Source organism: Manis pentadactyla, chromosome 8, assembly GCF_030020395.1.
Source record: "Manis pentadactyla isolate mManPen7 chromosome 8, mManPen7.hap1, whole genome shotgun sequence".
NCBI lineage: Eukaryota > Metazoa > Chordata > Mammalia > Pholidota > Manidae > Manis > Manis pentadactyla.
Window position 1 is genome coordinate 138,048,493 of NC_080026.1, and position 12,654 is coordinate 138,061,146.

The 12,654-nt window shown below is 51.5% G+C and overlaps 1 protein-coding gene across 11 annotated transcripts in view; it reads right to left on the bottom strand.

Moving 5' to 3' along the window:
- Positions 1–12,654, bottom strand: part of EBF3 (EBF transcription factor 3) — a 115,018-nt gene that overhangs the window by 28,897 nt on the left and 73,467 nt on the right. For 7 of the 11 annotated variants that reach the window (XM_036923882.2, XM_036923909.2, XM_036923900.2 and 4 more), the window contains 4 exons: positions 10,524–10,605; positions 6,870–7,014; positions 1,279–1,409; positions 681–807 (listed from right to left, as the gene is read on the bottom strand). In XM_036923882.2, coding sequence (XP_036779777.1) covers positions 681–807; positions 1,279–1,409; positions 6,870–7,014; positions 10,524–10,605 — 485 coding nt within the window. The remainder of the gene's footprint in view (positions 1–680; positions 808–1,278; positions 1,410–6,869; positions 7,015–10,523; positions 10,606–12,654) is intronic. The other 4 variants (XM_036923891.2, XM_036923920.2, XM_036923916.2 and 1 more) reach the window with 1 other exon arrangement.

Consider the following 12,654-nt stretch of genomic DNA (forward strand, 5'->3'; position numbering starts at 1 on the left):
GCCTTAAGCTTATTTATGGCATCTCTTGATACCTCCAACAAGTCGTGCTGACTAGGCACTTGTGTGTGCAGAGCACCGGATAAAACAGCTTTGAGATAATAAACGTGCATCTTTAGAGACGACCCTTTCTGGTGACACAAGTTTGTGTGAGACCATTGCAGAATACGTATTCCCTTTAAGAGTCGATAGGGTGTAGGGTGTGAGGCCCCCCGCTAGCCTGGAGCAGAATATGGCCTGAATGGGACCTTCATGTAGGGAGTGCGGGCACATGACTTAACGTCTGAGTCTCACTTGTGCAACTGAATGAGAGTGACATCGTGGGGCCGCCCCGCAGGGCTGAGATGGACACGTAGCCCCTGCACATGGGCAGTGCCTGACAAAAGCCGGGGCTGACTGACCTGGCTAACAACAACCACCACCTTGCTTTCCAGGTGAGAAACTGAAGGTCCACAGATGGAGGAAGGGGCCCAATTTCACTAGCCATGGGGGCTGCGCCTGTCACAGCATCACACCAGCTCAGATGAGGACTCAGAGCCTGTGTACGCAGCTAAACCCAGGGGCCCAGGGGGCTTCGTCCGTCCTCTCGGAACCTGTCTGTTGTCTGAAGGGGTCACCACATGCCTTCCACTGGGAGGAGGCGTCTAACCACTTTGCCGTGAAAGTTGGAAATGTGAACTCACCGGTGTAGACAAACCGCCCAGGAGCACCTTTACAGAACTGCTTGGATTTGTAGGACAGGGTGACTTCAACCACTCCAGGAATGTGCCGCGGTGGGGTCTGGACTCGGATGGCGTGGGGCGTTATCAGCTACAAAAACACACAGTGAACAGGCTTTCAGAGGCGCTGGCCGTGAGCCGTGGGCACTTGCCAGTTGGATATAATTACCAAAATGAGCACAAATTGGACCATCGTCTCAGAATGCTCCCTTCTAGCTGTCACCCAGAGACCCGGATTCTACGGTGTTCCTTAAGAAAAATATCTGCAAATGATCCTGGGGTTTAGTTTGCAGGAAAGGCCACAGGGCATCATTCATATGAAAATTGCCACCATATGTCTCCTTAAACCTGCTTCTAGTAATTCTGGCACTAATTGTTCCCGTGTACTGACAGACCTCCTATGGCAGGTTTGAAACCCCCGGGTTTAGGGAGTCTGGAGAAGCCCCTGCCACAGGCGATCGTCTGAGAAGAGTGCCTTGTGTCAGTGTGCTATTGGCAGCCTGTGAAACCATTACAAAGCAAGCAAGCTACGGCTGGGGGCTGACCGATTTCGCAGGCTTACCTCACTCCACACCAACATAGTTCCAAACACAACTTGTAGACCATCAAAGAAGTTGTCTCCGATTATGATCACAGTTGCTCCCCCCGTGGTCCAGCCTTCACTGGGACTGATGGCCTTGATGCACGGAGTGGCTGCTCACACAAGACAGAGAATGTGGACCTTAGAGCCTCTCCTGGCAACGCCGGCCCCTCTGCCCACCTCAACTCAAGCTGGACGCTGCAGGAGGAGATGTGGGCTGGTCCTCTGGGTGGCATGCAGAGGGTAACTGTAGATCAGCACGTTGATGTGTTTAAAGCAAACTATTAAATGTTTTATAAAGCAATGGCCAAGCCACGGAATACTAGTGAGCAAGAAAAAAAATGGCTTGATATAGCAAATTATGTGTCAGGACAAATATGACTATTACAAATGATTAAGCATCGCATGCATGTGGCATGTCGATTTATCTGCTTTGCTGTACAGATCTAAGCAGAGTCGATCAAAAGGTTGTTGAGGGAGATGGAGGAGCAAACGCCCTGCATTTCGATTCCTCATAAGGAGCTAATTGGGTTGGGTTTTTTCATCCACGAACTTTGCCTTTTGGTTCAAAACTTCATTTTCCTCTGTCACTCCACAATTACTACTTTTCACTTTTCATCAGGAAAAAAAAAATCAAAAGTGTATATTAATACTTTTGTCAAAGGTACACATTTTACATCTAATACTGTTTGTCGACAGGAATCCCCAGCCGCCGGCCTGACCTGGCTCTGTCTCGGGAGCCCTCCCATTTGCATGAGTTATTACAATGGCTGCAGCCTGGCCTGCAGAGGCAGCCCTGCTCGGGGAGGGGAGACAGACAGCCTGGGAGGGCGGGCACAGGGGAGCAGGGCCTGGAGGCCACAGCCCTGGGAGGGCAGCGGGAGGCCCTGCATGGCGCTCCAGTAGCCTTGCACCCAGGCCAGCCGGGCCTGAAGGCTGCAGTCTCGTGGAGTCTGACTTTGTTCTGGCCTTTGGTGAGCGCTTCAGCTACATGGTGCTGGCAGACCTCTCCCGCCGCCTTTGGTGGCCTTTTGTGGAGGAGGAGCTCCTAGAAACAGCTGCCTGCTCTGGTTGGGGGCACCGTGGCCCTCCCTAGCTTTCCACCTTTGGTCTGCAGAGAAGACTGGGCAGTTAGGCCTGGGTGACAGGCAGCTAAGTGACCCTAAGACCTTCCAGTCTCCTGGTGGATGCTGTCGGGACACAGAGACGGCCCAGAGAGAGGAGCTCAGGCCTCCATCCCAGCACAAGCCCTGGGCACCCCCAGGCATTGTCCCACCTTCCTCCTGGCTACCCTGGGGTGCCGGGGATAAGGTGGGCCATGAACAGAGGCACTGGGCGCAGGCCTGAGCGCACCCTCTCCAGCTGGGTGTTCACCCCTCGTTCCCAACAACCTCTGTGGATATTTGTCCGAAAAGGAGGGTGTAAGCTCGGTAAACAAGAAGTGGCTTAACCAAGCCACCCCCAAGTCCCTAGCTTGGCCCCCTCGTGGCCATGTGTGCAGACGAGAGTCCTCCAAAGGGCATCTCGGGGCCTTATTAGGCTGTTCGTCTATGGGAGGCCCCGTGCAGCTTGGCTTCAGATGAATCATCTTTTTAGACTCCGGCTCAGATCTGGCCGCGTGTCTTCATGAGCGGGAGTTTTCCGGAAGCCTGCGTGCCGTGGTTTCCCTGACGGGTCAGAAGCAGCACTCTGCAGACACGTCTAGTTAATCACCATTAGCTATTGTTGTTTAGCACACTGCCGACATGCCACCTTCCTTTGTTTGCTTTAATGTTGGACTAGCGGGGGTTATATTTGCTCATTCCGCACGCACCTCCCTCCGCAGCAGAAGCACAGAGCACACACCGGGAGCCTGCCCTTAACTAGCGCTGTTGACTTCATGCTAATAAGTTCATACAAATTTTCATTTCTGAGGCTTCCGAGTGACATTTGCTTTTCTTAATTGCATGGAGAGCATTTGAAAAGGATCAGCTCTCTAAAGACTGACAAGTCTCCTCCAAGGGGGTGACCTTCATCAGCACAGCCAATTATGGCAAATAATTCACAAAAAAAAAAAATTACAGTAAACAAATTTACTTTGGAGGTGAGAAAAGAGAGAAAAAAAAAAAAAACAGGATCTACTGCAGGCACTGGAGACTGCTATCTGGCAGCTGTGGCCCAGTGGAAAGCCACGTCATCTCGGAATTTGTGCTGCTTCTCGGAGGAAAGAAAACCCAGGCCTGCACTGGCCTCCTCCGCAGCCGATAGCCATCTTCCTTCTGCCCGAATTTGCATACATTTCAATGCACATATAGAGAGGGAACATGTGTTCAGTGGGAACCGTGGCAAAATGAATTACACAGACAGCGTTAGAGATCTAATGATATACGTGCACAATACACTCAAGCAGATGACAGGAGCTGGCAGGGCAGCTGAAGATGGCAGAGGAGGAGCAGGGACTGGGCGGGGAAGGGAGCCCCTGCGCGCTCCCCACTTCCCTCCCCGGGCCCCCTGTGGGAAGCAGCCCTGAGGCCAGATCCTGGTCTGTGTGCTCCTGGTGTGGCCAGGCCTCCCGGGGCCCAGGGCTGCCAGGCTCCGGGAAGAGGAGGCGTGGCATCCTCCCCTGCAGGTCTGACATGCGCCGGAGGGACCTGCTTTAACTGTAAGGAGCCTCTCAGCCTACTCGTGAGAAGAGGCTCGCACTAAGCACACCGTGGCTGCAGCGACCTCCTCACCTTTCCCCCTTAGGCCCCCGTGGGGCCCGGTCTGTCCGGCAACCAGGGGGCCAAGGGCTGGGGCGAGGATTTCAAAAAGTGCAAGTGATGCCCCTTGAAGCCATGAAACCTGTGGTGTCGACCAAAACACTCCACTTTTCCTCTTTCTTTTGGGGTCTCTCCACCATACCCAGTATCCTATTAGGAAACAGGCTCCCCGTCCCGGTTCCCGTTAATCAGCAAGCTCTCTTGAGTAATATAACAGCATTTGTCACCTTTCTCTGCATTCACAATATTGAGGCACTCCAACAGGCCTAATCTTGCCTCATGAAGACTTCTTTGTTCTGCCTGCTAAAATGTCTTGTAATTGTGCTTGGGATGTCCAGATGGCTGGCTGATACTCCAGCTGATAGGATTATACCTTTTACCTCTCCTAGGGCCATCTGTTCCCCTGAACTCGCTAAAGCCCCGCAGCCTGGATTCGGTTGTCCTTATTGCATAAACCTAACCACATTACGGCACTTGGCATGCAAATCACTTCTCTGCAGGCCGGGTGCTGGGCAGGGCTCACGGAGGGCTTACACAGGGCTGGCATCGTTCACGAGGGGGCAAGTGACAAGGAAGGAAATCCCGGAAGCCTGAGTTCTGCTGGGCCGTGCTGGGGGAGGCGGGAGGGTTGTGCTCCCCTCGCCTGTGTTCAGCCCTGTAAATAATGTGCCTTGCTTTTCTGTGAGCTCAAAGGACGCGGTGGCAGACGTCCCCCGCAGCAGCAGCAGGGGGAAATAGTTTACTTGGAAACCATCAGCCTGTGTGTACACACTGCTGGTGAATACCCGATGATTGGATAATGAGGTGCTAGCCAGGAGAGCCTGCGCAGAGCTCAGAGCTGTGGTGGATGGGGCACTTTTTCCTCAAAGAATGTGGGGCTGACTCAAATCGAGCACCCCACCCCTCTGCTATGGTACTAACCAGGCAGGAGGAGGTAATGGCTTTGTGGACAATACAGCCAGACCTCGTGATGACCTTCCTAAGCAGCATCTCTCCCAGGAAGGGATGGATGCATGGGACGTGTATCTCCTCATCCTAGAGGGGACACAGCCATGTTTTGTAGGCATCTTGAGAACCAAGCCTTAACCACAAAACCAGCACATGCCTTACTATTTAGGACAAAGTCTTTTACTTCAAGACCTTTTTCTTCAACTACATGCTAGTTCTCAGTCACCTATTTGTATTTCAAAATTAGAGTCACTTTCTGGGGTGGAACAAGATATCTCAGTCTCTTATAAGAAAGTGATTTGGTTTAGATGTTGACAAAATACTGAGAAACAAACATCAAAAAAACATCTTGAGCAAGGCTGCTTCTGCAAATAGCTTTTGATTAGCTGAGTTTCATCTCCAAGGTACTGACTAGTGGCCTTTATTTTTCTAAATGATATATTTCCTGCTTACAGTCAAATGCTTCTTCATGCTACTTACAAAAATAAATACTTGTACTTTGTTCAGATCATAATAGCTCATTAGAGGAGGCTGATTTTGGACCTAGACTACAACCTAACACCAGAGGGCTGAGGGGGCCTCCTTGAACCTATCGCCTTGTGAGCTCCATTCTCTGGGGAAGCAGGGGACCAAGGACCGGGATTCAACCTTCTTAATTGTGCGGCTCATTAGTGATGGTTGCTAAGCAAAACATACACCTACCTTCAGTGCATAGGAAGGAGATAAACAGTACGTCACAGATTCTAATGACTCTGGTGCCCAGGGCGACCTTTAATTATTATATTTTTGTTCTCTTATACCTTAGTCATTAATGTAGAAAAACAAATTAGTTTATTTTTGTGGACTGAAGCAGATTCATAAATCGTCTTGCCGTTTTCATGTCTGAATCATATTTCATTCTGAGAATCTACACACGCTTCATTCACTTTCCTGCGTATGTGTATGTCTGCCTCACATGAGGCTCCTGAATTCGAGACCTCACTGTAGAGGATTTGTCTTAAAATTGGTTAATTTTATGGGCTCTTTGCTCTAAAGGATTTGATCATGCTGTTTTGTTTGCAATTCACTTTTGAAAACCACCTCACTTTGCTTTCTCGGTTGGTATTGGTCAGACTCTGATGACTATCTACGAAGTGTTTTGAGAGGAAAAGGATCTTATTTTAAAGGGGCCGTGATAAACGGCGGTAACCAGCACAGAAGCACAAAGTGGGATGTACACAAGGGGCATGGGACAGCCCCCACATCTGAGAGCTTCTGAGTTCTGACTCCACGTCCAGAACCACTACACCCTGCCTGTCACTCCTGCCAAAATGCTTCTTTTAATAAGCAAAACAAGAAGTTGACCACTTGGGAGTATTTGGTACAAAACACTTTATGCTTCTTTCTCACCCTCCACCCCCCACACACTTGCACACACACACACACACATACACACTCGTTCTCTCTCGCTCTCCCCCTCCCCATCTAGGGGCAGGAAACAGTCCTCCAAGTCCATTCTGAGCTGATGGAACCAGTATGTGACCGCCCACTGACACGTGCACAAAGTATCTGGGCATGGCCTTCTGGATGGGGGCTTGCGACAAGCCAAAATAAAACCAAATAAATCAAAATCGCAACAAAAGCTCTAAGCAAAAGAAGACTTAGGAAGAAACCAATAAAGTGGAATCAATGGCAGGTGTGGTGGCAGGACGCTCCTCGGTACACAGGGAGGGCACAAAGCAGAGCGGACATGTCCCAGGCCCCCCTGGGGGCTCAACGCCCTTACATGGGTGGCCTGGCCTGCGAGGGGGCCCAGTGGGCACAACTCGACATGGATGAACATAAAGGATGGTGCAAAGAAAAAGCAACATCGCAAATAAAAAAAGACATGTAACATGTGCCTACCATTTTCCAGATAAGAAGGGGCCGTACCTTCTGACGGGTCTAGGCGGCGTGCCCGCCGCCCATGTTTGGAATTGTTGTGCACAAACATGTTGTCAGACACGGCCAGCACGTGGCCGTCCACGTTGACTGTTGTCGACACAACAACCTGTGGAGATGAAGCAAATTTGAAACTGGAGTCTGGCAAACACCCCTTAGTCAGAACAAAGGCCACCTCGGAGCACAGCTCGGGGTGCAGCCTGGCTCCTAGGCTCCCTGATGGTTTCTCCGAGGTTTTGGCTAATGGGGGCGGGTGGGTGGTTTTGTTTGGTTTTGACTCAAGATTGCTTCTCCTCCAAACCTGCTACACTAATTACAGTTTAATCTCCTGTTACGCTAACAAGTGAATTCAATTCAGAGAAATATTCTTCTAGCCATTAGCTTCAGAAACACCCCTCCAGCCAACTCGTTTCAAAGCTGTTCTGATTGATCTCTTCACTTATCAATTAGACGGTTTATCTAATTAAAATTAGTTCACTTGAGACTGTCCTCCCTTGAAGGGTTGTGAAATTCAGAGTTGCCAAAAAAGAGGCCTGCTAAATCACAAGTGTCCCTACTACCCACGTCCTGGTACCCTACAATCCCTGGGTCAGTTCCACAGTCACAGCTAGTATCTGGTAATGAACTTTTTTGTATCTGGAAAGGCCGAGCTGAGCATGAACAGTGGAAGTGTGTTCGAGCCCAGGGAGTATCCTTTCTCAAGTTCACTGAGAAGGACAGCAAGGACCCAGTGTGCCAGTGGAACAGTCCTTCCTGGTGGCGTGGAAGGCCCCCGTCTTAGGTCCAGGCCCAGGGTGGGACCAGGGAGGAATGGCAGGCGGGGCCCTCTTAGGATCTCTCCTTGACTTTGGGTAAAGCAGAAGAGCAGCTCATGTGTGTGGGGCCAGGCTTGCTGACCCCAGACCCCTTCCCAGGTGAGCTTGTGCAGAGCATCCCAGAGTGGCACTGCTCAGTGGACCCAGGAAACCGTAAGGTACTACCCTGCCTCGTCTGTGCCCTCTAACAGAGTGGGTCCCCGAGGCAGCGCACAGCAGCCCAGGCCCTGGGAGGGCGCCCAGCAGGCCTGCCGGGCTGGAGCCTGGCTCTGGGCAGCGGTGATGAGGGCCAGCCCACCTAGAGAACCCCGACCCCCCCGAGAGATGTGCAGCCTGAGCAGGTATGTGGGGGGCCAGGAGGGCTCCCACCCGTGTCCACCTTCCCTGCTCCATCTGCACCTATAAACAGGCCACATAGAATGACCATTAAAGCCAAAGCTACCACAGGCCCTGGTTATTAGTGGCGCATCAATAGTGGTTCATCTGATGTAGCATATGTGCCACAGGAACTCAAGAGGCTGCAGAGGTGGAACCATGGGGGGGTGGAGTGCGCCTGGGGGTCAATGGGAATTTGGGGCACTTTCTATGAAATTTTTCTCTAAATCTCAAACAGCTCTAAAAAAAATCTTTTAGTCGGGAAAAAAAGAAGAATAGAAGTGATTAAAAATAAATAGTATTTTAAGGGTTAAAAATAAAAGGCCAAAGCTACGTGCATATACACAAATACATCAATGTAACTGATTTTTTATAGGGAACGTCGAGCCCCACAAGAAGACTGTGAAGCAGGGGCAATACCCACCACACCCCCAAAGCTCCCTGCCAGGGCGCCTCCCGGCAGCTCTCTCCCCTGTGGGCACTGCTGGGATCACCGGGGGCACCTCTGTGCCCCCCGCTCTGAGCCTCGGGGTACTGCCGGTGCGCAGTGCCCAGGTCCCGGTTCCTCGGATCTTCTCTGCCCGCAGCCCTCTGCACTGCCTTGGCGGGAACAAGGCTCTGACGCCCCTCTGGTGCCGCGAGTGGCCCGGCATTCTGCCGGGAGGAGGCAGGGCTGCTCCTGTCCACCCAGGCACCCTCCTGGCAGTCTGTCTGCCAGGCCCCACCCTGGGTGCTGAGGGGACTATACCAACAGGTCGCCTGAGTGCGATGCAATGCCACCTAACACTGAGACAGACATGACCCTTTTAAGTTCTTAGACCACGATGCATTAAAAAAAACAAGAAAGGTAAAAATCAAAATTAAACAAGGCCCCTGGCTTTGCTCTATCATCCCTATGTGGGTCAGACAGCAGGCGACGGAGTGCAGCTCAGCAGAGGAAGCAGACAGTCTATGCCTTGCCTCTCCGCCTGGGCCAGCCCTACGGCGCGCCTACCGGGAGTGCCCAGGGTGTGGAACCAGCTGGAAAGACTGTGTGAGCCCCAGTGTCCTGTTGAGCCCAGTCAAACCTTCTGAGAGGCAGGGATTAGCTACAGAGACCAAAGGAAGCTCTTCTCATAACTTGTGACCGACACTGTGTTTGGACATTGGTGAGACAATGACTGGCCTCTGCTCTCCTTAAATGGGTCAACATCTCCTGTGAAGCCTTGTGCAAGAAAAATGGAAGCAGACCCAACTCTTGGTAGCAGGAGACACTACACTGTCCCACCTCGAGAGCGTGGCCCGGGCGAGCTCCAAGACCCTTCTCTGATTGGCTGCCAGCTATAAAACCAAGTATCATGGTTCACTGAAGTGCAAGTTAAATTTCTAAAAGAACAGCATGAGCAACTCAGTGGTGAACTAGTTTAAATCCCAAGTAAGAATCATTTGGTAACTCATTTAATCTGCAGTCATGTCCAACGGTGGTCAAACTCTTCTCTGACTGGTTAGGGACCCACAGCAATTGTATCTCAATCCAGAATATTTTCTAATTAAATCAGCAAAATAGCCCGTCACGTGTGCAGAATATGCTTCATCCTGAAGTGTCCTCCTAATTATTCACCAGCAAAGGCGAGAATAACACGAACTGGACCACAGCCATCCAGCTCTCCATCCTCGCTCCTGGGGATGAAATCCTCTGGGACAAACGAGTCCAAGTGAGCCTGGGTCCAGCAACGCTGTCCGGCAGCGAGGTGTGGAATCAAGGAAACAAGGCCTTGCCACACCCCAGGGGGGGGGAGCGGAGCTGGGAACACATTCCGAAAGCTCTGCTCAGACGGGGGCTGCTCCCATCCCGAGGAGGACCCGGGTAGGTGGCACTGCACGCTCTCCCCCTCAGAAAGTCAGTCCAGCAATCCCTGAGATGGTCTTCAGTAGGGGCCCCAAGTCCCAGTCAAGTAAGTGTGAACAGCCATGTGTAGCTGAGGCTAAATTAACTAACTTAACTAATGCTAAGAGGACTTCTTGAAAAAAATCTAAAACAGTCCTTCAGAAACACACCTGTGAGGCTGGCCACGGGTGAATGTAAGAGCCCCACTTAACTGACAGCTCTGAGAACTCTGCTTTCCAGACATCCACCAGCCCGACACAGAAGTCTTGGGGTGGCATGCCCACCCTAAGAGCCCCACCTTGGACCTAGGGCAAACGCTGAGGTCACGTTTTCAGACCCACTTTCAGTTTGTCATGGGCAGGGACTGGACTCAGTGATCTGGAGAACTGACGGTGCCAGATCATTTTAGGGAATAATAGTATTTTATCCAGTGAACCGATTCTGGTGCGCCCCCAAGCCCTCAGAGGGCTAAAATCATTTTCTGAACAGTGGCAACATCAGAGAATTCAGATTTTGTATCGGAAGTCAGGACCGTGGCCCAGGCATCTGAGGAATGTGTACCTGGAATCTTCGCATATCTCGAGGGTTGCCTGCATTCTTCAAACAGTTCTGATTGCACTTGAGGAAAAACTTTAGAAAGAATCTATAAAAATACAAAAAACGGATATTTGTTAGGGTTATCAGACAAAAGACACATACTTTTTGAAAGACACTCTTGCACAGGGCTGAGCGGAGACCGGCTGCGAGCTGCCCTGTAGGGGGCGATATTGAGGAGGCATCTGGAGGCTCGGGAACAGGTGCCTCTCGGGCCTGTGACAAGGGAAACGCCACGCGGAGAAGACTGACATTTGTCTTGACCTTGTGCGTTTCCAAGCTTTGTAATGACAACTGCGACTTGCCCCCCCCTTGCCGGATCTCAGCGTGATAACCACTGAGCTGCCGTCCGCCCCTAGGTGGGCTGCCAGCTTCGGGCACCTGAGTTTCAGATAAGCAACAGAGTCTTTAAGACAGGCATGCCCCAAAACTCACCTGTCCTAAAAGATTGTTGTTTATCTGAAATTTAAACATGACTGGACGTGCTGAGTTTCATGTGGCCACCCTCACCCCAGAGGACATGCTGCCCGGGTACACACGCTTTGAAAGACATATTTTAAAGTTTCAATGGGTACGACTCATAAGAAAAGAAAGGATTTGGGGGTGTGGCTTTAAGGGCTACTGTGACTGCTGAGAAAGTGTTCTCAGGGGCACAATCAAGGATCCCTGATGTGCCTGTGAAAGTGCCACTGAGGCACAGATGGGGAGAGGCAGGTGCACCCGGGCTGGGAGGCAGGGCTTGCCGGGAGCCGTCTCTGCCTCCTGCCACACCACGCCCTGTGTTTTGAAGCATGGAGTTCCAGTGTGTTGAGATGCTGCGACAAACTGCCACCGTGTTGTCCTCCCCACACCCGTGAGCTCGGTGACACTGGCAGAAGCCCCTGCTTCCGGTAGGAGCAGGGACACTGAGACCTGCTGTAAGGCCATGGGGAAACGGGGTCCCGTGCCCCGAACACCTCGCCGCATCTCAAGAAGGCCATATCCGTCTCGAGCCCGATGAAGGCGGGGCCTCTACGCTGCCGTGCCTGCCCTCTTCACGTGTCTGAGCACCAGCCCCACGATCATCATCTCTATTTTCTTTCCAAATGTCGCCTGTCCTACTTGGTGATTATTAATTTTTTATGAAGTTTCATGTGATTTCCTTGAACGCAACCTTACGGTCAAGGTTCCTTGTTGACAATGATCACATCAGAAAATAAAGAGACTCCATAGATGAAGAGTCATTTCTCTAACTGCATTCCCAAGGCATCCCGGACGACCTTCCCCCTTGGCAAAGATGATACGATTGATGGGGGAAGAAGAGGCCACTTAATTACCTTTTCTTACATACTGGGCGGCCTCACCATTTTAGGCCGGAATTTGCATCTTTTATTAACTCACCTCACCTATACACTTAGCTCACAGTGTCTCTGAACACCATCTGCCATCAGCATACAGTAAGTCACTTGATATTCCACCCACCAATTTTTCCTAACAACCGCTGTGCAATTAAACTCCACGCACTCTGCAGCGAGGTAAATTAGGAGCACCTGCTGCCGCCCTGGATTTGAACTGCATCAGAAGGGGCCTAACAAGGTGAGGGCGTCACAAAGTTATCGTCCTGTCAGGCAATTAGGTTTTCACTTCAGGGACAGCCACATGGTGCAATCATGCCACACATTACCACCCGGCTAATCTGAGCAGGCGCCGGCCGGAGAAGCTGCTCACCTACGTGGAGCTGCCTATGGGGGCACTTTTTGTGATAGGAAAGGTTTTTCCAACCTTTCCAGAGGCGGTTTCTTTAAATGTCTGATGTCTTTTTAGTCCGTTAACCCTTTTACCTCCAGGAGAGGAGAGCAGGTCTCGCAAAATCTGAGCAAACACCAGGGCCAGGCCTTGTCATGAGGACGCTGACCTGGGCCTGGCACTCCAGGGCCTTCACTATCGTCCCTTTGCATCTTAGCAGGACGGAGTTGTGTGGGCCCCGCAAACAACCTGAGCCCCCTCAGAGGCAGGTACGGGCACACACACACTTACTTTGGGTGTGGGAGGGCAGTTTCTGCTCCTATGCTAGTGTCTCACAGGTGGTCTGAGTGCTTGGGAAGGATCTGCAGTGCCC